We start from the raw sequence: 19654 nt of genomic DNA on the forward strand, positions 1-19654 counted from the left end.
CGGGCCGGGGCGGCTCCAACTCCGGAGCTTTCCCGTCTGAACCCGCCCCGGCAGCCCAGAGCGAACGAGCGATCCGGCAGAAGCTCCGGCCGCGCCGATGGGGCTCCCGTGGCAGCCGCAGCTGCTGGCCCACCTGGCCGGGGTGGTGCTGGCCGCAGGTGAGGGGCTTGGAGGGCGGGGAGGGGGGTCTCGGGCCGCCCCCGGGCTCCGCTTGCCTCGCGGGGAGAGAGCGCAGTTCCCATCATCCCCGGCCCGTTCCGCCTTCCCTGATTTGGAGTCCAGCTCGGCCTTGCTGAGCCCGCCGTCCTGGCGGGTAGGTGGTGGGATGGGATGGGGTGGGGGGGCTTATAGACTACAAAGCCAGTTGAAGCGCTGAATAATTCGACTTCCCAGAAGTAAAAGCGACGCGCTCAAAGACGCAACTTCTACTTTACTGTAATTTGATTTGCGAGAGGTCTGTTCCGTTGTTGCCCTGGGACGTGATTCCAGTACTACGGGAGTAGTCATAGTAGTAATAGAATAGTAATAACATCAGTAATATATAAGAACGACAATAACAATATCGTGGCAATTCAGCTTAGGGCAGTAGAGAAGAGCTGACCGGCGCTTCTCGGAGCCGCCTCCTCTAAACAGCCCCAGGAACAGTAGCCTCTGGCCACTCTCCCAGCTGATGGGAGGTGTAGTCCAAGGTCCGGCTGACGGGGGTGGGAGGGGCCACAGTGCAATGGGTCTTTCCCCCAAACAGACCCATTGTGGTGGGCTGCAACTGGTTTTATGCTGTCAGTTGTGATGCTGTTTGCCACCCAAAGGCAATTCGACTGAGGGTGGGGGGAGGCTGGCTACAGACACGGGACAGATAAATGGATGAAATTAATGAATCAAGACAAGGAGCAGGAGTGCGATTCTCCTCCCCCCCCTCCCATCTCCTGCCTTCATGCTTCATGCTTCAAGGAGAAAGGGAAAGAAGGAAAAAGAAAGATGGAAGGAAGGAAGGAAAAAGAAAGGGAAGGAAGGAAGGAATTGGAATGGGAAGCATCTCCAACTTGATGCCATCTGGGTGTGTTCGAGTCTCTGCCCTCAGGTGCCCTGCTGGGGATGATGGGACTTGGAGGGCACCCAATTAGGAAGGGGCACCCGGTTCTTCCCTGCCCCTCCTCCCCAGAAGCAGGGGAGGGAAGGAGCCTCCCCTCCAGCAGCGAATAAACACCGCTCCCTCCCTTGCCCTGGCACAACGGGGGCAAGGCCCTGGTCAGCGGTGCCCAAGTCAGCTCTTGCCAAGGCCTCCCCAGGCTGCGGACTGGCAGGCGACCTTCCCAGGCGGTGCAGCTCAACATGGAGCCGGCTACACCCAAGAGAGGCTTCAGCTTCACCTTGACAACAGTTACAGGTGGTCCTTGACTTACAACAGTTCATTTAGTGACCGTTCAAAGTTAGAGCGGCACAGGAAAAAAGGGTAACTGGTGACCGTTGTTCACGCTTAACGACAGTTGCAGCAGCCACACGGTCATGTGATCCAAATTCAGGCGCTTGGCAACCAGCTCGTGTTTATGACGGTCACAGAGTCCCTCGGGGGGTTACGTGATCCCCTTTTGGCGACCTTCCAAGTGCGGATTCACTTAACAACCAAATTACTAATTTAACAACCGCAGCAAGAAAAGTCGTAAAAGCTCACTGAGCTTAACAGCAGAAGGGCTGTTGTGGGCTCCGTTGTGGTCATAAGTTGAGGACTACCGGTCTAAAAGGGGTTCTTGCTCAGAAGGAGGGGCTCGGCTGGGAGGCCACTCGAAGGCAGCCAAAGGCAGGGCTGGAGACCCTCGGTGGCCCGGGGCTGATTCAGGAGACAGGAACGTCCTTCCTGGCATCAGCCTGGCTCCTGGCCCTGGCAGCCTCGGCTCTAGCTGAGGGCACAACTACGGGGCTGTTCCAAGCCGCACCGTGGAGTTTCCTCCCTTTACGTGCAGGGAGTACACAACTCCTGGACAAAAAGGAAGGAGGTGAAATGAATTAGGAAATCATAATTAGGCTTGGATCCTAACCTTACGGGGAGAAAGGGATCACCAGATAAACTCATGGGGCAAACTCACCCAGCTTGCTAAACTACAGCTTAGTTTAATGGTGGTTTGTGGGGGGGGGGACATTTTTAAGGTGGTTATTTTTTCCTGGCTCCATGTAGGCAAGCAGCACCCCCTCCCCTCCCCCCAATTTCAGAGCCCGTCCACCAAGCTCTGCCGAACTTTTCTGGGTTGAAACTCCCACCCACTCCGATTTCAGGATTCAGCCCCTTCCTACCTTTTTCTCCCCACCCATCCTGTGACAAAATCCTTTAAGATCTGGTCTCTGAAGTTGACCCCCTCCCCCCAGAGATCCCTTGGAAATCCACAAAGCCTCTGAATCACTCCGCTCTGAGTCACAGTCCCTGCCTGGCCTTTTAGTGGGGAGGGGGGGAGAGGGAGGATGGGGAAAGAGAAAGAAAGGGAAAGAGAAAGAGAAAAGGAGGAAGAAAGGGAGAGAGGGAGGGAGAAAGGGAGGGAGGGAGGAAGGAAGAGAAAAGAGAAAGGAAGGAAGGAAGGAGAAGGAGGAAAGGAGAAAAGGAAGGAAGGAGAAGGAGGAAAGGAAGGAAGGAAGGAAGGAGAAAAGGGAAAGGAAGGAAGGAGAAAAGGGGAGGGAAGGAAGGAAGGAAGGAAGGAAGGAAGGAAGGAAGGGGAAAGAGGAAGGAAGGAAGGAGAAAAGGGGAAGGAAGGAAGAAAGGGAGAGAGGGAGGGAGAAAGGGAGGGAGGGAGGAAGGAAGAGAAAAGAGAAAGGAAGGAAGGAAGGAGAAGGAGGAAAGGAGAAAAGGAAGGAAGGAGAAGGAGGAAAGGAAGGAAGGAAGGAAGGAGAAAAGGGAAAGGAAGGAAGGAGAAAAGGGGAGGGAAGGAAGGAAGGAAGGAAGGAAGGGGAAAAGAGGAAGGAAGGAAGGAGAAAAGGGGAAGGAAGGAAGGAAGGAAGGAAGGAAGGAAGGAAGGAAGGAATGAAGGAAGGGGAAAAGAGGAAGGAAGGAAGGAGAAAAGGGGAAGGAAGGAAGGAAGGAAGGAAGGAAGGGGAAAAGAGGAAGGAAGGAAGGAAGGAAGGGAGGGCAGAGGAAAAGGGTGGGGTCCCCTTGGCAAGCGAGTCCTGGCTTCTCACCTTTCCCTCCGCCTTCCTCCCTTCCCTCCTAGGGGCCTTCTCCACCCTGCCTTCCCCCCCCAACATCAGCTACGTCTTCGATGAGAGCAGCTGCATCTTGAGCGTCCGGTGGGATCCAGTCAGGCTCCCCCCCGGGAATCCCTGTGGGGAGATGTATTACACTGGCCTCTTCAATGGCAAAACGTGGATCCAAGAGGTGAGCCTTCTCTTTCTCTGGGTCTCTGGGGAAAGGGGTCCGTGGGGCAGAGGCTGCTGGTCTTCCGGAGGGCTGCTCAGGAGGGGAGGGGCCCATCTGGTACGATCGGTTTTCCTGGGGGGAACCAGGAACTCTGCAGGGCCTTCTTCCGAGCGGCCCCTCTCTGGCAAATTGCTTACAGCAGGGGTCACCAACCTTGGCAACTTTAAGCCTGGCAGACTTCAACTCCCAGAATTCCCCAGCCAGCTATGCGTCAAACAGCTGTAAATCAAGGATTACCAGTATACCCCACATACAGATAGTCCTCGCTAAACAACCACAAGAGAGTGTAACAATTATAATGCTCGCCCGTTGCTTGTGTGGCCCAGTCCCCAATGGGCTGCAGACTGGTACCGGGCTGAGGATTGGAGGAGGGAGGAAGGAAGGGAAGGAAGGAAGGAAGGAAGAAGGAAGGAAGGCAGGCGCGATGGGGCAGGGAAGCCCTGAGATTTATTCCTCCCCCACCCCCAGGAGACCTGCTGGGATCATCCTATGATGCCTTAATGTCCTTCCCTTTCCCCTTGTTAGAACTGGAGTGACGTCCTGTCCAAGAAAATGGCGGTCCTTCTAGGGAAAAACATGACTTTTGGGCTACGAACAGCTTGTAGGAACAACAGCGATGAAGGAGAATTGTTTAAGATCCCTCTGGAGCAGAACGGTGAGTTTTCAGCCTCCGGGTTTATGCAGATGCTCCCACATGATTGATGTCTGGAGGAATCACAGCAGCCTCCTCAGAGATAAACATCTCGGACCTCTTTTCCTAGAAAGGAGCCGGCCGCATCTCTGGAGCCAAACCAGCAATGAGGCTGGGAGCCTTTCAGGGCCAACCTGGGAACTGGGCCGAGAGCCAAAGGCGCAAGGGAGTTTGGGAGGGTGCAGGATGAGAGCCCAGGAGGGGGTCCGGCTGCCTTTTTAAAGCAGCTGGGCAGGGCCACCTGGAGGGGCACAGACGCGGATTTCTTTTGCACGCTGCTTTGACAGGAACACGAGCAAGATCCCTCCCTCCCCACGTACTTTGCATGCTGGTGCAAATATTTTGATTGGCACAAATCCAGTCTCTGCGAATAGAAAACACGGTGGATGGGGGAGGGGAGTTTGGGAATCGTTTATTTCCTTACCTGAGGATTTCCTGTCTGCTGGGGTTTTAATTCCAAACCCCTCAGAGTCGGGGAGGGGGGGAGGGGGTCTCCAACCTTGCCCACTTTAAGATGCTGGCTGAGGAATTCTGGGAGTTGAAGTCTATAAGTTGTAAAGTGGCCAGAGTTGGAAATCCGCTGCCCTTAGGATGGCCAGGGCCATTTGGGCAGGTGAATTTAATTTTGGGCTTAAGGTGGGAATTGCAGAATTCCAGTGGAATGTAAGGCTTTCCTGCTTGCTGGTGGGCAGAGGGATAGACCAGAGCAGGGGTGAAATGTAAAATTTGTTACTATCGGTTCTGTGGGTGTGGCTTGAGGGGGGGGATAATGTGACTGGGTGGGCATGGCCAACTTTTTTTTTTTTTTACTTTTAAAAGCATTTTTTTTACAACCTCTTCGGCCAAAGGGGTTGTAGAAAAAATACTTTTAAAAGGCTCTGACAATCCCAGAACTTATTTTTTTTTCTTTTAAAAGCATTTTTTCAGCCAAAGAAAAAATGTTTTTAAAAGTAAAAAAAACCCACCTCTGATGATCGCACAGCTCAGCTAGGCATGGGGCGGGGGGGGGGCAGGGATTTTTGCTACCAGTTCTCCAAACCACCCACTGCCATCGCTACCGGATCAGGCAATCCGGTCTGAACCGGGAGCATTTCACCCCTGGACCAGAGGTCTTCAAACTTGGGAGCTTTAAGACTTGTGGACTTCAACTCTGTGCTGGCTGGAGAATTCTGGGAGTTGAAGTCCACAAGTCTTAAAGCTGCCAGGTTTGGGGACCTCTGGGATAGACGGATGTTCTGGTTTTGCTCTTTACAGGGACCCCAGAGACAGGAGCTACCAATGTCAGCTGCATTTGTCATAACATGGAATGGATGGCTTGTTCGTGGAAGCGAGGAAGGCGAGCGCCTCTGGACACCAGCTACAACCTCTCCTTCTGGTTTGTATTGGAAAATCCTCTTCTTTTCCTGGCCCTAAAGGGAGCCCATTTCATCTACAGTTAGTCCTCGATGTACAACCGCAACTGAGCCCAAAATTTCTGTTTTTAAGTGAGACGGTTCAGTGAATTTTGCCACACTGACCTTTCTTGCCAGGGTTGTGAATCGCAGCAGTTGTTACTAGCCACAGTTGTTAAGTGAACCTTGCTTCCCCATCAACTTTGCTTGTCAGAAGGTCGCAAAACGAGGATCACATGACACCCACCCACCCACCCACCCCCCAGACACGGCAGCCATCATAAATATGAGTCCATTTGCCAAGCGCCCAAATTTTGATCACTTGACCGTAGGGATGCTGCAACGGCCATAAGTATGAGAACTAGTCATACTGTAAGTCACTTTTTCCAGTGCTGTTTTAAGTTCAAATGGTCACTAAATGAACTGTTGTAAGTCCTATCAGTATTCAATAGGCTTTTGTATTTTTTTCACACTCCAAAGTTCCAGGAGAGAACTGTAAAAGATTTTAATCTAGTGTTTTGAAATCCATTTTGGATGTTGGAGTGGAAACTCTGAAAGAAGATCCATGAATAGCTTGAGATTTTCACCATTAAGAGGCAGATTACATCAAGGGAGATAATTGGAGGAAAAACTCTTTCTTCAGGTGGGGCCTGTCAGCAACCCCCCACCCCCACCCACCCCCCCCACACCTCCGACTGATTCCCAACACAACACTTCAAATCAGTCGTGGGTGGCCGTCCTCAAGTTTTCTTTAGGTTTCAATTTTTGCTGTGTTTTTTGTCCCAGTCCTTAAAATTGTGTTGCAGACTGACCTCTTGGATAAATTCAACTGATATGATGACGTTGTTTATTTAAGGAAATGATGTTTCAAAATGTTCTTTGAAGGTCTTCCGACAGACAGCCAACCTCCATGGCTTGTTTAAAGGATGAGTTGCTAGATTTCAGCAATAATAGAACATCTGCATTCCAAATCCTTTAGTAATTCATAATATTTCTCGAAGGTTTATCTTGTTTTTCAACCAGACTGGAGAAAATGGTGATATTAGAATATGATTCATGTTTGAAGTTGTAATAACGTTTTTAGCTGTAACAGACAAATGTCTACTATTACAAGGCTATTAAATTATTTTGGCTTAGATTGGCTGTAATCATACAACCTTGCAATGATTTATTCTCCTCCTCCTCCTCCTCCTCCTCCTCCTCCTCCTCCTCCTCCTCCTCCTCCTCCTCCTCCTCCTCCTCCTCCTCCTCCTTCTCCTCCTCCTCCTCCTCCTCCTTGTAGTTCAGCTTTCTCAATCTTGACAACTTTATGATGGGTGGACTTCAACTCCCAGAGTTCCCCAGATTTTAAAGAAACAGTGCTGACAAATATTGCTACCACTCAATTATGAAGGCTTCTGGATATTATTTCATTGCGCTGGTCTTAAAAAGGAGATTCAGCCCCCTTTCTCTAGGCGAGAATCCCCACATGCCTCTGTCGAGGTCATCTCCTTGACTCTCTGCATCACCCAAACTAACACCGTGTGGCTACGTTTGTTGGTCCAAAAATGGGAGAAAATGCCATGGAGTGAGCTTCCTCAATTCCAACACTGGAAGTTTTTAAGAAGATGTTGGATAGCCATTTGTCTGAAGTGGTGTAGGGTTTCCTGCCTAAGCAGGGGGTTGGAATAGAAGACCTCCAAGGTCCCTTCCAACTCTGTTATTCTAATTCTTTAAAAAAAATCCTCCCCAGTACATTTTGTCATTGCTTCCATCTGTCCTTTCTGATCAGCAAGAACAGGTCTTCTTGCTCACATCTGTTTATCCACCCACCTTCAGGCACGATAACCTGGAAGAATGGCAGCGGTGCACAAATCGCAGCGTCGATGGAGACACCTTCCGATGTGTTTTTCCGATCAACTGTTCCGGAGAACGCACCCTGGTTCTCTCTGTCCGAAGCGGCTCTAAAGACATCCAGCCGGTGTGCGTGCTTACGAAGGAAGGTACAGAAAAGTCTGGTAGGTTTTCCCTCTTGGTGGGTCTCTGTAAGGAAAGGCGATAAGGACTGTCCTTTGCTGCAGGGGTCTCCAACCTTGGCAACTTTAAGACTTGTGGACTTCACAGCAAAGCTGGCTGAGGAACTCTGGGAATTGAAGCCCACAAGTCTTAAAGTTGCCAAGGTTGGAGACCCCTGCTCTGGTGGACGGTCCCTGTTTTGAAGGAAGTTCTCCTTCTAGCCCAGGGGTCAGCAATCTGCGGCTCTGGAGCTGCATGTGGCTGTTTTACCCCTCTGCTGCGGCTCCCTGTCACTCAAAATATGCATCACAATTGCCAATGTGCAATCCCCTCTGTCATACGATTTATCCATGCGATTTAACTTTTCAACCCCCAGTAGGGCAACCATGGATAAATCCAAGAAAAGAAAAGTTTCAGAAGAAAACAGAACGTTTAATTCAATTACATAGGCTAGTTTTGTGACCACTCAAGAAATAGTCAGGCACGTGAAGGGTTTTGTGGCTCCCGGTGTTTTCTTTTCTGTGGGAAACGGGTCCAAATGGCTCTCTGAGTGTTTAAGGTAGCAGATCCCTGTTCTAGCCCATCTTGATGGTTTTAATTATAACCTTTGGAGCTAGAACCATCAAGAGGAGCCAGAAGGAAACCTTCCTTCAGAACTGGGACCATCCAACAGTCCTTACCATCCTTCTTTAATCTTTAAAGTGTCCCACCAGAATGTGAGGAAATATCTTCCCCATCACTTTGCAAGGTGTGGAGGACACCTTGCAAGACCCTGTGATCTACGTTTTACAAGCTTGCCCATTATGGTCGTATGCTGTAACTGTTTTAAAAGAGGCCGATCCTTTGACCAACAGAACAAGAATGCAGCACCTCTGTTTTCTGTTTTCCTTTAGATTATCCAATAAAACTTAATCCACCATCAAACCTGAAAATCGTGGAGGGCAATAATGTTCGTTTTCTCACATGGCATGCTCCCAGCTCCTGGAGTGGCATATGCTATAATATTGAAAAGAATGGCGTTAGGAATGAGGTAAGCTGCCTTCGTGTTTGTTTGTTTTTTAAGCAGCGTTTTACTGTTTGAAATATTGTGCATGGAATGTCGAGTTAATTACCTTGAGTGGTCTGCAGACTGCTTTGAGGCACCATCTCTGGTACAATTAAACCACGATCATTTAATCCTGAGCTGTCCTGAGGGGCTGGGACTCCAATCCCCATAACTTGCAGCCAGCGTGGCAAAAGCGAGGCTAACCTTTATCCCCAATGCTCTCATCATGGATAAAAAGTTTCTGCCACCTTAGACATTAAGAAGATCTGGAGACAAATTGTAAGTGGTGATGTTGCGGTTTCTGTAGGAAGCAATATAAATGTAGAATCAATGATATGATGATGATGACGATGACGACGGTGACCACAACAGTCTGATCACCAACCTCATCCAGGGAGATCCCACTCGGGAAGACTGAAAGTAGACTCCTACATATGTCCCTTGGTGGAATATCCACTCTGAAGATAGTGGGGACCTTAGATTTTCCATGGCTGATTTTTCTGATCCTCTCTCTGAAATTCCCAGAATTCCTTTGGGCCATTCTGGTTGGGGAATTCTTGGTGTCAATCGTCCCAACAGAAATGGAGAGAAGCAGGTTTGATTCATGGCAGAGAAGGCCTCCTGCCCTGATCTAGGAAAGGGATCCCTGCATCATACAGCTCTTGGTATATGAAAGGGGCCTAATGGGATCTAACTCTACCCCTTCATGAGATAAAGGATCTCTTCTCTTTTAAAGAGAAAGATGACCCAAGCAGCTTGTTCTTGAACCCTACTTCATGCAAAGGAGACACAAATTGTGGCTTCACACCCCTCTCTCCGTTCGCTGCTAGTAGGGTTCACTCTTCCTCATAGACAGATCTGGAGATCCTTTTCTGTCAAGTCCATTAAAACTTCTAAGGCAGCATTTTCCAAGCTCGGCAACTTTAAGACGAGTGGACGTCACTTTCCAGAATTCTCCAGCAGCCATATAAAACGTTTTATAGATGGCATTTACCACCTGCTAGATTAGCTAAAATGTTTAAAAATATGTCTAGCAAATGTTGGAAATGTAACCAAAAAATGGGCACATTTTATCATTTGTGGTGGACTTGTGCCAAAGAAAAAAGAAAAAAGAAATCTGGGCAAAAATACATAAATGGTTAGAAAAGATGATACAGGAAAACGTAGGTTTTAAACCTGAATTGTTTTTATTAGGTATAATATCAGAAAAACCTCATAAGAAAAGTATGTATTTAATATTGCATGTTTTAACAGCAGGGAGGATTATTTTCACACAATACTGGAAAATATACCGTGAGATGAAGAGATAATTAAGATACTAGATTATGGAGAAATGGATAGATTGACATTGAAAATTAAACAGAAAGAGGATGTAGAATATTATCAAACATGGAATTTATTTTACCAATTGGAAAAAAGTTGGGAAAAAACGGGTGGAGATTAAGAATGCAATTTGCATTGTTAAGCAAACTAAATACCCAGACAACACGATGTTTATTAAGCATCAAGAAATGTATTTAATAGAAAATCACTACAATTAATTTTTTTTAAAAAAAGTTGCTGATCTTGAGAAACCCCATTCTAGTGATTGTTGGGTAGACGATGAAAAGCTGTACATGTTTCTTCTAAAGTCTTATGAAGACGACACCAAAGTCACCATCACCCTTGAGGCCAAGAAGTATCACACGCTCAGAGTGAGGGCTGTGCTGGGCGCGATTGGCAGGAACTGCAAAGAAGTCCGAGGCCTCTGGAGTGAATGGAGCGAGGCCATATACTGGGGTGAGTGTTCTGTCTCCGTCCTCACTCTGGAGTAACGAGCTGGCCTACAGCCAGTGGGTGCACGGCTCCTATCAGTCCTGGCTGAGAAAACGCAGCTGCCTGCCAAAAAGTTCAAACAGATTAAGACTTCAGCTCACTTCGACACGGTTCAGCTAATTTGCTTCCCGTGGAACTGAGAGCAGTCCCAAAGCTCCTTATATATCCTGTGGGGTGGGGCTCCAGCCCCACCCTTCCCTTTGATGACGCCGCCTCTCTAATCTTCTGAAGTGCGGGTCGATCCAGGCTTGATTAGTATGATTATCAGCTGCGTCTGAGGGCATAGCCTGAGGAAGGGAGGAATTGGGGGATGTCGGCCTTCTTACTTCCTCCAACTGGCCTGGTTCTGGCTCCTGGTGCCGGGCCAAAGGAATCGGTGCATCTGAGGTAAGCCTTACCGGCCCTTCCCCCTCACTCTCGGAGTCACTTTCGGGCATGAGGCCAGGTTCGGGGGCTGGAGCCACAACAGTGAGTACCTTTTTCTATGGAACTGAGGCACCAAGTTGGTTCTGCTTAGCTTAAAACGATGCACCAGGATCTTGTGCTGGTTGCATTTGGTCTTTGAATTAACTTTACGGCTGGGTTGCGCTGAGCGCTTTTCGTTGCCTTGCTTACATTTATAGGATTATTTCAGTTACATTTGGAAGGACTATTTATATATCATGCTATTCTGCTAGCAAGGACATCCCCCAGTGGACTTGATGGTCCGTAAGCAGGGACAGGATCAGAGAGAGATGCCATATCGAAGGATGACTTTAGTGTCTGGATTAGATTGATGGGATTCTTTCCAATGGTGCCATTCCAGATCTATGTTACAGGGCAGGAGTAGGAATCCGTCGGACCTGGTCTCCAGAGGCTAGAACTGCAGGACCTTGGATAGTTCCAAACCCATAGCCAATTCTCTGGATGCCAAATTCAATTATGCCTCTTGGAAGACACCACAGCTCCTAGCTTTGTCCCATCCTAATGAGGAGATGAGCATGGAGCGTCCTTTCGTTTCTTTGATTCTCATCTGTGTTGTCTTTGCTGAGGTCACCAAGAATAAAAAGCAGCTGGTTCCTCAAATGAATCTGCCCCTGGAGTGGTTGTTAGCATGAGAGTGAGGAACTGGGCATCGCATCCCTGACCTTGTAGCTTCTGGTCAGTCTGTCTGATCTGGTTTACTCTCCTTGTAATCTATTACTCAGTAGAATTTCCTGTGTTACCTACTTCCCAATTCTTCTAATTGGAAATGCTTTCAGCATTAGAATCACGTCTTCTTTCACTGCAGTTTGTCCTTTGCAAATCAGGGGTGCATATATGCACAAGACAAATTGAACACAACCCAATTTATTATTTGGATTGTCAGCAGGGAGAGCGGCCATGGAAACTCCCCTCCCCCCCTCAGGAACCTCTTGCCAGCCCCTCTCAAAGGTTCCATCCCAGAGAAGATGGTTTAAATCAGTGGTCACCAACTGGTGATCCGTGGATCACCGGTGGTCCACAAGAAAATTTTGGTGGTCCGCAGAAAAATTATTTTGGGCGAAGGCTGGAGGGAAGAGCCACTGGTGGCAAAGAGCCAAAGGGTCTTGTTCTCACGGGGATTGTATCATGGCCTGGAACTGGCTGACCATCTCAGCTCACTGAGCCTCCAGGCGCCGATACCTGGCCTTGCACTCCCGCAGGTCTTCCCTCTGCTTGGAAAGCCTATGCTCCTAGTCCTCAGTGAGGTGCTTCTGCTGAGCCTCGTTCTCGGTCAGATCCAATTTGAACTGAGCTGTTTTGCCAACTCTTTCTCGTGGTGGCTGCTTAGCTCCAACAACTGCTTCCTGTTGGGGCCCCAAGGAGTCCAGGTGGGCAGGTGAGGAATGGCTGCGAGGGGAGGGGCGAGTAGAGGCCGGCGAGGCGCCCCTCGATGTGAGTGACATCAAGCTGGCCACGCCCACCCAGTTATATGACTACCTAGCCAGCCAATCATTAGGCAGGTCATATTAGTGGTCCGCAATATTTAAAATTATGAATTTAGTGGTCCCTGAGGTCCAAAAGGTTGGGGACCCCTAGTCTAAATTGAGGATCCGACCATGTGAAGTTTCCATAGTCTTCCTTGACTCTTCTGAAGGAAGTGATTTAGCAACGGTGGGCTGTTCTTGCCTCCTTCTAGCTTCATCTGGAAACAAGTGTCATTGTCCTTGCCTTCTTTTTTTTTTTTAGATGATCGGGACAAGTTTGAAATATTGGACATTGTTCTGTTTGTCACGATTCCATTATGCGCTGCAGTCCTGACCATTGTTCTCCTCATTTACCTGAAGAGGTAAGAAATTAATTAATAATTTTTATTCAGCATTTACATTTTTAAATTTTGAAAAATTATTTTTTAAAAAAGAAACTAATTGCAGAGACTTCGAGACTTTCCTTTTGCTGGATCTGCATTGTTGCTGGGGCATTTGTGATGAAGCCAGAAAACCCCCGAAGGCTTTTATTAAAGAATGATCATATCACACGGCCCAGCCCATGGAAAAGATGTGGAAAAACCCAAACCTTCCACTCTGGAATATTCTAATTATTTGGTTCTCTCCACTCTGCAGGATTCAGCTGTTGATCTTCCCAAAAATTCCTGACCCTGAAAAAGTTCTAAAACGAATATTTGAAGATCAGAGAGAAGAGTATCTACCTGTTGAATATCCATCCGAATTCATCAAACCCGATACAATCAGTAGGTGAAGGAAACTTGGGCTAAAAAAAATACAGCGAGGTGCATCAGTGGGGATGATGGTCTGGGTTTCTTTGTGGAATACATTTACACGTTCAAGTTGAACAACTAGTTACTGAATGAATCCATTTCACAGAATACAGATGAAGCATATGGGTTGGCTTTACTCAACGTGCTAAGCCACAGAAATGCAAATCTGAATGAATATTAGGCACGCTTAGTACTTCGTGTGATTGTAACTGTTAAGTGTACAGAAGTACAGAGATAGCCTTGAGTACGGAATTCAAGTTTGGCCCCGAAAGAGAAGAAAGAATTTCAAGGTTGACCTGCCTTCATTTTCTGAAGTATAAGAGGAGGGAAGAAGAGACTCCGTTGGGCTTTCAAAACTCTGCTTAATAATTATCCCTTAACAGTTGAGTTAAGAGAGCATAATAAGTAGAGTAATTCTGATGGAGTCTGTTTCATGACCCAGCCTGTCCCACCCAACATTTCCAAGAGCAACCTTTGAGGGAATCTAACCAGGTTTGCCCCTAAGCAGAAATTATAGTTCCACAAGGCTATTTGGCTATCATGCCCTTGAGGGCGATTGAAGACTCTTCTCTTGTCTTTCAGCCGGCCCCATTTCATTGGCCTTGTGTTTGTCTCTTGTTCCAGAAACAGACTACAGGATGAGCTAGCCAAGGGAAACCCTGGGCTTCTACTCGCAACGCTACAGGAAATGAGAAAGTCAGGTTGCTGTCTTTATATCAAACGACTTCTGAATGTAAACCAAGCAAGCCCAAGGCTGCAGGACAAAGACTCATCTCAAGAGGTGATGGGTGGCCTCTTGGAGAAGGACCTTTGCACGCATTCGCTTATTCATTGAACACACCTTGATGGATCCAGCAAATGCAGACAGGAGAAGTGGAAATTCACTCTTCACCTGACAATTTTCCCTTTGTCCCCAAAGTTATCAAAAACTGAATATCAAGCCGCACGGTAGCTTCTGTGAAGTAACATTGGCTCTAAAGGACTGGTGTTTTTATACACATGTGCCAGTTCACCAGCAACACAGTTATCTGCAATCAAAACTGGCAAAGCTTTTAGCCCTACACAAACGGTGTGATAGTGATAGCAACCTGACCCCCATCAGGACGAATCCACAATTTCTCAAGAGGAGGCAAAATGGCAGACAAAACTGGTGATGCTTGCATCCATTATTATTATTATTATTATTATTATTATTGCCCTTTTTCTCCTGGTTTCGTGTCACTTGCTTGTCACAAGCGCATGAATGTAGAAAATCTAGGAAAGGGTTTACACATATCTTAATCACTTAAGTTAAGTTTCGATGCAATAGCAGGCAAGTGATAAGCGCATTCAGACCACTGGGGACGATAAGATGACACCACAAATCTGAAGCTGAACAAGATCATTGTTAGCTTGGCTGGAACCCAAAGGCTGAGCGGTTGCACAATCCAGCAAATTACGCGAAAGGACTTGAGTGCATGTCCAGATCCATGTTTACACTTACAGTGGTGTTTTTGAGCTGGTGAATTTATCTTTGCCAGCCCAGCAAACATATTTTTTTTTCCTAGAAAACTGTGAAAAGCCTTTAGATTAATTTGTATGTTTTTCAGGTTCTGTAAAAACTTTGTTGAGCTGTACCATTTTATGTAAACAATGAACGTTCCTTTTTTTTCTAATAGAAGAAATTACTTTCGTTTTATGATATGCTTTGCAGGTTAGCGCTTGTAAGGCCCCCGTGGTTGATATTCTGAGGGGTTGGTGAGCCTTTTTTTCCCATTGATTTGTTTCCAAGTTCACAGGCCAGTCAGCAAGGGTTTGTGTTGTGACAGAGGCCCAAGTAGGTAGTAGAAAACTCAGTCAGCTTCAAAACAAACGAACTTTATTAGAACAGCTGAGAATGAGTTAATTCTAAATGTCTAAACTAAATGAAAGCAAATTCCTCCCAACACGATTCCTCAGTCCTATCACCAACCTTGGTCCAATTAGGCAAACTGCCAAAGGCCTTTCTTGGCAAAAATTCAGAAGATACCAATACGAAACAAATGCAACAAGACAAAGCTATCAATGTTGTTTTCCGTCAAAGAGCCCAAACGCCGTTGCTGGTCTTTTAAGTCTTATGGGAGGGGTCAATCATCTCTTGGCCCTACTCCCAAGTCGTCCTCTTTGCTTTAGATGTTCTTGCCTTCTGGCAGCTCTTCTCATGCGTGCATTAGGAACAGACTCCTCCTGTTCCTCTGCCTCACTACTATCAGGCTCTGGAGACTTCGGAGTCCGCACATCACTCCCCGATGGCCCTGGCCCCATCTCTGCTTCTGACACAGAGCCGTCATCTGGGCCTTCCCCAGCCTCCAGGATTGGCCCACATTCTTCCCCAACCTCATTACTGTCTGACTCTGTTGCCAGTTCCACAGGCTGCTGGTGAACAACAGTTTGTTTCTGTATTTTGACATTTACTGCCTACAGTTTCTCAAAAGAAAGCAGTGCCCTCCCTTGCTTCTCTTTTCATTTAATACATTCACAAGACAGCTTATAAAATAACAGCCATCAGTGATGGTTCAGAAGGACCCACCCGGGTGAATCAAGTGGTAGACACCAAGCAGCTATTCACCCAGAACATGGCGGGAACACCCAGGAAAGGATTCTGGAAAAGTCCCTTCAAGTCCCAGGGGTGAGTTGAGATGTTAGCTGATACCTTGATGGGTTCAGACCTGGTGATCCACTGGACCTCCTTCCCCAGATTTCATCTGCCGGATAGATGAATCTCTCGGTCTCATCTCCATGCAAATGCCATCTGAGGTGACCCAGGAAATGGGCTTTTCACCCCATTCTTTGAAACTCTCCCCCTCCTCCCAAGTCTGTCCTTTCCTTCCTGAGCTGGATGTGAAAGCTGTCACACAAAGCTGGCTGAGGAACTCTGGGAGTTTTGGGAACTCTGGGATTTGAAGTCCACAAGTCTTAAAATTTGCCAAGGTTGGAGACCCCTGCTCTAAAGGATTCCCAAGGGCTTGGTGTCAGCATGTTTCAGTCCCAGCAGGATCAAGAGTCAGGAGCAGCTGAGGAGCAACATTGGAACAGCCAATGCCATTTTTTATCAACCTTCTTATCCATCTTTCTAGTCCCACCTTAGGCATGAAAAAGTGGCTGGGTGACTTTGTGCTCTCTCTCAATTTATCTCACAAGACTTTTGGTTGTGGGGAAAGGAAGATAAAGGTGTATTAATATGTTTGCTTCCTCAAGTTATTTATTTAAAAAACAAACAAAGCCAGGATAAAAATATTTTTTTAAAAAAATATCTCCTTTTGCTGTCGGACTTCTGCTTTTGGGCTACCATAGACCGATGCAGTTCTCCTGCAATGGGGTTTGGGCTGAATCTTTGTGAGTGTTGAAACACCAGCTCAAAACTCACCTATTTCCTGCAGCTTCCTCTTTCTGATTTCTGCCTTGCTGTTTCTTCTAGACCTCTTCCTGTTTCACAAACCTGCCAGACCAAATTGATGCCTTGTACTTCTTCTTCTTTGAGGCATCATGTTTTGAGGCAGATGAAGATGGAAACACCGCAGGGTTGCTAAATTGTTAAGTGTACACCCCTGTCTTTTGCATAATTACTTACAGGGCAATAGGCAGGATGGGTCACAAGAAGTCACGTGACGTCCTGGTTTTCTTGACCACGATTTGTGGAATATACCACAATAGGCTGTGTTTCCCTGACATGCTCAGCCATGAAGGTGGAGGTTCGTTCTCCAACTTTGTGGGTAGGTTTCTGAACGTTTCATTACCAGATTAGGTAACATCTTCAGTGGAATTTAGGGAATTTATTATTATTTATTATTATTAAATTCCCTATATTCCGCTGAAGATGTTACCTAGCTTGGTAACAAAACGTTTTGAAACCAACTCACAAGCTCGGAGAACAAACTTCCACCCTCATCCTACACCCGAGCTACAGATAATCACCACTATCGCTTATTCAGCCACAAACCATGGTGTAAACATGGCTGGTTCATGGAGTAGGCAAAGTCAAAACTGTACAGATCACATTATAGTTTTTTCCCCCCTCACCTGGAATTCTCACCTGGAATTAAGGAGAAGCTTCCTAACAGTGAGAACAATTAACCAGTGGAACAGCTTGCCACCAGAAATCGTGGGTGCTCCATCACTAGAGGTTTTTAAGAAGAGACTAGACAGTCACTTGTCTGAAATGGTATAGGGTCTCCTGCTTGAGCAGGGGGCTGGATTAGAAGACCAGCCGTGTGCAGCAGCTGCCAAAAATGCCAACACAGTTCTGGGCTGCATAAACAGAGGGATAGAATCACGTGAAGTGTTAATACCACTTTATAATGCCTTGGTAAGGCCACACCTGGAATCCTGCATTCAATTTTGGTCACCACGATGTAAAAAAGATGTTGAGACTCTAGAAAGAGTGCAGAGGAGAGCAACAAAGGTGATTAGGGGACTGGAGGCTAAAATATATGAAGAACAGTTGCAGGAACTGGGTATGTCTAGTTTAATGAAAAGGACTAGGGGAGACATGATAGCAGTGTTCCAATATCTCAGGGGTTGCCACAAAGAAGAGGCAGTCAAGCTATTCTCCAAAGCCCCTGAGGGCAGGACAAGAAGCAATGGGTGGAAACTAAGAAGAGAAGCAACTTAGAACTAAAGAGAAATTTCCTGGCAGTGAGAACAATTAATCCATGGAACAACTTGCCTCCAGAAGTTGTGAATGCTTCAACACTCGAAGTTTTAAAGAAGAGATTGGACAACCATTTGTCTGGAATGGTATAGGGTTTGTTGCCTAAGCAGGGGGTTGGACTAGAAGACCTCCAAGGTCCCTTCCAACTTTGTTATTCTATTCTATTCTATTCTATTCTCTATATGGCAGGAATCAGAGCAGAAGATCCTTTTTTTGGACCAACACAGGAAGTTCCATTTTACCCACAAGGCTGCTGTCCATCCAGCTTATTATTGATTTCCAAGGTCCCTTCCATCTGTATTCTATTCTAAGAATCCATTTGAAAAGCTAGTCGTTCTTACTTGCCAGGGACTGGAGCAGCCGACATCTTTCCCAGTAACATTTCTTAGCCAAAAAATAAAAATGAAGTTGTTGGGTCTCAAATTAACCACAGGGTGTTCCCACATGATCTCATTTATTTATTCATTTGTTTATTTTTAGATTCTCTCCGTTTTCCTTTCTGTACCCAGCTTCCAAAGATGGTAACAAGGCAGTCTGTCACATACCAATGGGATAGCAGCACCGGGCAAAGGATCAACTGATTGCTCCAAATCCTAAATAGATCAATGAGACATATGATCTCTGCGACACGTTGGGGAATCCTGAGATATTGAAAACTCAAGAAGAGTGTGGAAGGGGTTTTTCTTTTTTTAACTCAAAAAGACGTGTGCAATTTTGGGAGGTCTGCAGGGTGGGTCGCAGATAACAAAAACAGAACCTGGTGCAAAAAATGAAGGGCAGCCTTAAACTCTGGTTGAACGAGGAGAACAGAAAGAGGTACTTTCTCAAGACTTTGCAACCATCTCTGTGAAAGAAGAGCCCACAATATTGTACGTTGTGAGCTTTGTACATGTCACGAAGATGGAAAGTCGTCACTTCCTACCTGTTAGCCGACTTTGAAAAGCTAGCAGCAGAGTTTCATCGGCATAATATACCTTTTATAGGAATAACATCAGACGCCAGGGGGCAGCACAGAGCCATTATGAATGGCCACTGCTTCCCCACCAGCCCATAATATGGAGAGCTGGTATGTGTAGAGAACTTCCCATTGAAAGGATGTTTTTAAAATCTTGCAAACTTTTATTTTGTAGGTGAAACAACGTATCAAATGTATCAACAACGATGTCAACCTTTTTTAAAAAAAGTCTTGCAAAGGTATGATAAAATAAGAAAAACCATCCCGCCTTCAGAAACTATTTTGATGATGGACATTGGCGTGAAAAAGAGGCACGTTCAATAATTATGAGAGCAGACACTGGCACAATCTGTAAGAAACTGAACTAAGAGACAAGGGAGAGCATTTTGTAATAACTACCCACAGGGCATGGGAAGAATTGCAAAGGGCAGTAATGCTGCCAGTCGGTTCAGGGAGGGATAACTTTTCTCATCAGACTGGATGTGGTGGGGGGAGGTCGATTACTCCTCACAAGCATCTCTCCTCATCTTCGATGTGAGAGGTTTGCTACCGTGAGTCAAAAGTGCCCTGGCAGCGGATGAATGAAGGTTAAGCTTTCGTGAAAAAAGGAAGCAGAGAAAGTTAGCAGGAAGTCCCAGATGACTAAGCCAATATCTGTCTTACACACACATGTAGGAGCCTCTCATGCAAGATGGGGAGAGGATTCAGGGACTTATTTAAAACGCAACCATCCAGCATCCGATATTTTCTAAGAAGACACATTCCGATGGGCAAAAACACTCCCTGTTGGATTTCTGCCTGATAAACCAACAAGAAGCACCTGGGACTTCAGGTACCCTTGGATCCATCATTGGCCTGAATGACACCCTGTTGAGTTGTAGAGACTGCCGGTCTATGAAAACTCACCAAGGCCAACACGCCATGGCCAACTCATCACAAAACAATTCAATGCGGGATTAGTTCCTTTTATTATT

General features: G+C 46.7%; 1 protein-coding gene across 8 annotated transcripts; it reads left to right on the forward strand.

Annotated features, from left to right (window-relative positions):
• Nucleotides 1–18874, forward strand: LOC131204938 (interleukin-13 receptor subunit alpha-1-like). 8 transcript variants are annotated; one of them, XR_009156679.1, is made up of 11 exons: nt 1–158; nt 3195–3358; nt 3926–4055; nt 5346–5466; nt 7301–7479; nt 8371–8507; nt 10154–10301; nt 12528–12627; nt 12902–13033; nt 13681–14206; nt 18206–18227. XR_009156679.1 is itself a non-coding variant. In XM_058196624.1 (10 exons), the coding sequence occupies exons 1-10, from the start codon at nt 98–100 to the stop codon at nt 18857–18859; spliced, it is 1176 nt and encodes a 391-aa protein (XP_058052607.1). In that variant the 5' UTR covers nt 1–97; the 3' UTR covers nt 18860–18874. The 8 variants fall into 8 exon arrangements, 7 of the variants coding, with proteins under 7 accessions (XP_058052607.1, XP_058052603.1, XP_058052604.1 ...); XM_058196624.1 differs by lacking the exons at nt 13681–14206; nt 18206–18227 and adding an exon at nt 18856–18874; XM_058196620.1 differs by lacking the exon at nt 13681–14206 and having other exon boundaries at nt 12902–13029; nt 18206–18446.
• Nucleotides 18875–19654: the final 780 nt, after the last annotated feature.

The sequence above is a fragment of the Ahaetulla prasina genome, chromosome 11 (genome assembly GCF_028640845.1).
Source record: "Ahaetulla prasina isolate Xishuangbanna chromosome 11, ASM2864084v1, whole genome shotgun sequence".
NCBI classification, from domain to species: Eukaryota; Metazoa; Chordata; class Lepidosauria; order Squamata; family Colubridae; genus Ahaetulla; species Ahaetulla prasina.

Excerpts from the sequence above, each read along its gene's own strand:
- LOC131204938 (XM_058196617.1), top strand. The coding sequence starts at position 98 with ATGGGGCTCCCGTGGCAGCCGCAGCTGCTGGCCCACCTGGCCGGGGTG. Across the intron at positions 5,467-7,300 it reads AGCTACAACCTCTCCTTCTG|GCACGATAACCTGGAAGAAT; the intron begins GTTTGTATTGGA and ends ACCCACCTTCAG. Across the intron at positions 13,034-13,680 it reads AAACCCGATACAATCAGTAG|AAACAGACTACAGGATGAGC; the intron begins GTGAAGGAAACT and ends CTCTTGTTCCAG.